At 42.5% G+C, this 6,168-nt stretch overlaps 1 protein-coding gene across 1 annotated transcript; it reads right to left on the reverse strand.

The window, feature by feature from the left end:
* Window positions 1–416: 416 nt before the first annotated feature.
* On the reverse strand, window positions 417–6,168 carry tp53 (tumor protein p53). Its single transcript, XM_085759448.1, has 11 exons — window positions 6,024–6,168; window positions 4,841–4,958; window positions 4,669–4,750; window positions 4,339–4,521; window positions 2,983–3,157; window positions 2,755–2,867; window positions 2,351–2,460; window positions 2,116–2,234; window positions 1,938–2,029; window positions 1,776–1,846; window positions 417–1,651 (listed from the first exon to the last, which is right to left on the reverse strand). The coding sequence occupies exons 2-11, from the start codon at window positions 4,924–4,926 to the stop codon at window positions 1,555–1,557; spliced, it is 1,128 nt and encodes a 375-aa protein (XP_085615574.1). The 5' UTR covers window positions 4,927–4,958; window positions 6,024–6,168; the 3' UTR covers window positions 417–1,554.

The following is a 6,168-nucleotide window of genomic DNA, read 5'->3' on the forward strand; positions in this document are numbered from 1 at the left end:
ACAGTAGACAACACAACACACATCCAAAACAATTTTAAAACTGTTCAGAGAAATTGAAGGCGGAATGGTTGCTGCTGTCTCACCTGAGCTATAGATGCGTCCTCTGACTCTCTGAACATGGAAGGAAATTATCTTTCCTTAGAAGATACTGTATATGGACCGCATCAAGACAAACACACACCCACACATTCTCATACCTCTGTTCCACCTACATGGAAAATCAATAGGTAATAAACAGAAGATTTGAATCGCAACACAAAGCTCCATTCAACTCCAGGTATTTAACGCCATTAGATGATGCTGGTTTTGCATCCAACATGCAAAACAACAGAAATGAGTAACATAAGGAATAAAGTGTAATAACCTGGGAGAGGACAGACACACACACCAGACACATTTACAAAAGAGACCAGATCCAACTGTATGACATTGAGCATTTTATTTATGTTTAAAGCTTTGCTTGACAAATCAAATTAGTACAAAAAAAGCCATGAAAAAATAACAATGAAAAATATAGAAAACCTTTTATATAAAAACTAACATCCCAAAATAATCTATGATGGTCCAGAAATAAAAACAAAGAAAATGCCTTATATCAGCTTTGATGGCAGTGAAAAAACAGTAAGTGGTTTTCATTATCAACAGTGATTGGTCACATCAACTGAAGTGCTGGCTATACGACAAATCGGATGGTCTGTCAACGAAGGCCCAAAACGAAACTCGTCACTTTCTGTTTTTGTTATTAGTATTGCAGGGAAAAGTTACCAGTAACTCTGGGGTGATCCAGCCAGCCCCAAGTCTAGTGTTCAATCTAACTTGCCTTGACAAAAGAAAGTGCCACTACGGAGAAATGTGTGTGTTTGAATGTTTTTAAAAACTACTTGCATTCATTTGGTTTCCGATGAGGGAAAATAAACACACTTGGAAGAAATAATACATGTTGTAATCTGCTGCAGTACGTGAGTCGGGCTGTGCTGCAGTAATACAGCAAAATCATTGGAGGTAAACACTGATTCAAGTTTCACAAGGGCGACTCCGCAGTTTGTCAAAAATGGCAGTGACTTGTGTTTAGGAGTATGATCCTTTGCTTTCCTCTAACTGACACAATTGTGTAACCTTTAATTTTATTTTTTAACAAAACTTTAATCATAATCAATATTCTGACAAACATAAAAAAAAATACATAAATTTTTTTAAAACGGAGTCGAAATTAAAAAGCGCCTGTGAAAATTAACACTTTCTGCTCCTATAGTCATACAAAGACGGAGGTCCCACGGCCTCTTCATGAGACCTACTAATGCAATGAGAGCAGTGAGGAGGAGGCAGCACCTGCTTACAGTACGAGTTGCTCTCCTTTATTCATTTGCATATGTGATGAACAGCAAGACACTGTACGGTACAGTACAGCAAACGGTCACGCAGTAAAATGTTATCAGCTCAAGTGAAGAGGCGAGGCCGGAGGTGATTCAGGTTCCAATGGCGAGTAAAAAAAAACCTGGAGTAAACGTGACAGCTTGGAGGGAGTAAAGAGATGACGTTCGTTCTCGTGGTCGCTCAGTCGCTGTCGCTGCGCTCTCCTCTCTGCAGGACACGCTTGCCGCTGGAGGGCAGAGGCACTTCCTGTTTCACAGCGACCTTAGACTTGCTTTTGCTGCGGAGAGAGAGCAGGAGGTGAGTAAGAGAGAGTAAACACGCCATGTTTCAGCGTTACACACAGTGACCTCTAGTGGCCGAGGAATTTGACAAAAAACCAAACAAGTGGATTTATTTCTCACGTCTCTTTGTCGAGCGCTTCAAGTCCGTCGTTTATTTTCTTCAGCATCTCGTATCGCTCACGGCCACGGACCTGCAGCAGAGATCACAGGAGTCAATTCCTCACAGCACGGAAAACCTTGTGAAGCAACCTAGCTCTGTCGATGGCGAGCATCTTTACTCACATTTAGAACAAACATCTCCTTGTCTTCCTCCTCGGCGCTGGAGCCCGACTTGGTCCTCTTCAGAGCGGGGACTTCAGGGGCCGGGGTGCTCTCTAAGCAAACCAAAGAGAGGTGAGCGGGGAAACAGAAAGCAAGAGTGGAGACAGAAGATCGATGTAATGAGAGATGAATAACGTACTTCGTTTTTTAGTTTGCTTGGTTCCGCTCTTGGCGCTATTTTCTTCTTCGGTCTTGCGGTCCCTGCCCGGGCAGGCGCAGACACGCACCTCGAAGCACCTCCTGCCCAACACCAGCCCCCTGGGACGGAGATGAACAGTAACAGAAAGAAAATCAATACACAATCGTCTGAGACATCCCAAACAATAAAAAGGAAGAGACCGGAACACATCCTGATGAACAGAAGCAACACTTACTCCTGTGACTCCAGAGTCAGGATGGTCAAAATAGGCCTCCTGTTCATCCCTCCCATGCATGAGCTGTTACACATGTAGCTCACGAGGATAGTAGTCATCTCCGAGCCCAGCTGAAACAGGAAAATCATCATTTATTCACAGATGGCTCGGGTTTAAACTGTCATGGTGGAAAATTCAGTTTACCTACAGACACAGTCGCAATAAAAGAAGACATCTGAACAGTGTATTATGTAGAGAAATGTTTTCATGCAGTTTTTTCTGTCAGCACTGGAGCCATTTCAAAGATCCTACACTCACACAGTGAAATGCTTAAACAGCCACATCACAGGAAACTAAAATGTAAGTGTTGTGGACACTAGTGTAGACATGTTCCCCTTCAGACACATCGATTGAGGCGGACGTACCTGCGGCGTCTCGTACGGGACGGTGACACTCTGCCTCTTGGTGTGCATGTCCTCAAAATACTGAGCCCTCTGATTTCCCTCCACTCGGATGAGATGACTGCGATGGTCAGCAGCTGAAAGGAAAAAAAGGTTTTTAGTAAAATTCAAATTACCTTTTCTTTAAAACGTGCACAATATTTTTTTCCCCCACTGCATATCCCAGGAAATCAATCAAATATCCTTCCTTACTGTCAGTATTTTGATGGTGGGGGCATCTTCGGACCACGTCGGCCACATGCTCCGTCTTCTTATAAATGGCCGTAGCCCTGAGGACGGCTCCGTGTGGCGGCTCTTTGCTGACCAACACCTCAATTGGCGTGGTCTTCGCCAGCTGGCAATACAGCTTATTCAAGATCTCGGAGAACTGAGGAAAATACAGGGAGAAAGCAACACGCCTTACTGTCTGAGCACATGAGGAGCGGCAGAGCTGTGAGAACATGAGAGAGGTAAAAAAAAAAAAAAACTGGTCTGAAAGCTGCCACAGAGGAAAAGACAAAGTGTTGAGACTAAAACACCGTCTTAAGTTTGATAACTTCTTTTTCTACTCCAAAAGCTCCAAAAGAAACAACATGTGAACTCCTCCACATCAGTGAGTCTGAATTGATCTTACTAAAAAACAATATTACCTGCTTTCGTCCTTGTTTAACCATTTCAGTGCTGGAGGAAGACGGTGCAGGAACATGCCCCGTCATGTCAGAGCTGGATTTTACCACCAGACTGCTGCGCTCACACAGACCAGAGCGCAAGTCGCAGGGAGGGGCGGGAGTTTCAGTGCGGACCACCCTAACTCTAAACGTATCTGTCCAATCAGGTTGAGCTGCTACATGAGTCACCGTGGAGACTTGAATACCATTGGCTCCTCAAGAGCAGCGACTGACTCTTGCTCTTCAAATTTAGCGAATCGTCACAATGAATAAGATTCCACATGAATGGCAACACGGGAGAAACGAAGGAATGGATTTTTTTGATGGAGTTGAAAAAGGTAAGATTTCATTTCACTATTGATTTAAAAAATTTAAAAAAGATTTAAACGTTTTACTTTTTTTTTTTTTCTCAATAACTTTCTAGGTGAGAGCAATTTCAGAAATCCTGTGAATTCACTATACCTCCAAGTCACAAGGGTCAAAATTTTAAAATCGGATAAAAAAAGTTGAATTTCATTAACTTAGTTAAACGATTATAAAAAATTAACAGTTTCCGTGTGAAAAAATTATAGATAGTAGGAAACTGAGTTTAACCGTGACTGGCGCCTCAATACCGAGCAGCTGTTGAAATCCCCTTTGTCTCAGGCGAGGGGCCCAGACAACAGACCTCCACTCGCTGCCATGTTTGGTTGCAGGACAATTTGCTGCGAGAGCTGTTCAACTAAACACTGTTGATCCACTATTTGGATTCCGTGTAAATCTGATAACTAACAGATACAAGCCTGTATCTGGCACATGTATCATTTCAAAAACTGTGCAGCACATTGAATAGTTGGGTTTTAAATAAAAATGAAAAAAACCTATGGGTTAGTAGAGTTTCTAAACTTTAACTATTACTTACGGTTGACGTGACAGATTTGGCTGTTCCAGATTTCTGGAAGCGCAGCTCAAAGCCGTATTCTCCCGGGTAGTCAGTGGTAACTGGGACGGTGGATGCCGGGGGAGTCACACTATCTTTCGTCTCCAAGGGTAACTCGAAGAGGTTTTCATCAAAACCCTCGGATAAAACCTGCTCAGGGAGAAGCTGCAAAAGGACAAAAATGAGTGAGTGCCAGTCTCTCTCCAGACTCAGATATTTACAGACTAAGTTACCATCATCTGAATATTAGCTAGAAAAAAAGCTTTCCTCAGTTTATTGTTACAGAACAAAGGCACGGGTATGTGAGTTTACCAGCATGTTTATTGGCCCATCCGGCCTCCACTCCTGAATCCCATCTGCTGCCGCTGGGATGGAGGATATTGATGGGGTGACCCTGTCGACACAAACAAGCAATTTAGTCAACTTTTCATGAGAAAACTGATCATTTTTAAAAAAGTTTGTCCAGTGTTTAAGCATAACTTACACACTCTCCCAGAGCTCCCTGAATGAATCCTGGCTCAGCGGGAGGCCTTGGCTCAGGTGGAGGCCGTCAAAGCTTTGCTCTTCCATAGCTCTTCCAGGCCAGGAGCAATGAGGAAGAGCTACACCGAGGAAATGTGGAGATAAACAGGAAGTAAGATCTTGGCATGGGTATGTAGAAACTAGATTTATATCTATCACCTCATTTAACAAGTTGCACCCGTTTAAGTATTTTGTCAGACGTTTATTGAGTTAATTGAATACTTATTAAGGCTGCAACATGACATGAACCAGTAAGTAAACATTTTCAAGAGCCCAAAGTTAAGTATTTCAATTTTTTTTTTCTAATTGTTGGCCTACTGGATAGAAAATGAGCTCCCAGGAAAAGCAGCAAATCCCCATATTAAAAGAATAAAACCTGAGAAATTGATTTTATTCTCACAGATACTCAATTATCAAAATATACTGTGTTTTCCAACTCTGTATCTTGGCGGGTTGAAAACTTACAAAATAACTTTTATTCTTGGCAGGTCTACCAAAGTGAAATCATACACAAACAATTAGGACTGAGTTGTGTTTAGTGGATATTTTAATAATTTACAGACGAAGAAGTGGTAAAATGTTAAACCCCAGTTGCTGCTACACAGGAAATGCAAGTTGCCTCGAATGAAAATAAAGGTAGGCCCTCGGCTCCAAGAGCTGCAAATTAACTTTAAAACTAAAACCTTATACATCTCATATTATGTTAATATCTAGTTATAATTCTTAAAAGTTTAAAATTTGAGGCGTAAACAACAAAGTTGACCAGAAAGTAAACAACACTAACCCCCATTCAATCTGTTAGCGTTTAGCCTTTCGTCCATTTTGTCGAGCAGCAGGTTCGACCAAAAACTAGGCCACCGAGTCGGCGTTTTTCCACTATTACTGTATTTAAATAACTTCATTTCCAACTTAACTCATAATTTTTGTGCTAATTTTACAATTACCACCCGGTTGTGTGAAGCGGGTGCAGCACATAATAGTCTCTTTTTGTTTTGGGCTTAGCTAGCTTTGCGTTAGCTTCCCTGGCTAATTACGTTAGCACAACGTTTTGGAATGTTTGCTAACTGCTGCCGAACTTTACCCAACGGACAGCGCTGTTAACCGCCGTTAACCGTGCGAGGCGCTCGGACACTCGGCGTACCTACCTGGTTATTCCCGCTGCCCGACACCGGTGAATCGCCGGACGGAGGAGGAAGGGGGGGTTGAGGCGAGGACGCGAAATGAAACTGTCGAAAAAGCCAAAATATTATTGAAGCGGACCACGTTGTTCTCGACTTGACTTCGCTGGGG

This window comes from Trachurus japonicus, chromosome 18 (assembly GCF_045865225.1).
Source record: "Trachurus japonicus isolate A0001 chromosome 18, Traja_1.0".
NCBI classification, from domain to species: Eukaryota; Metazoa; Chordata; class Actinopteri; order Carangiformes; family Carangidae; genus Trachurus; species Trachurus japonicus.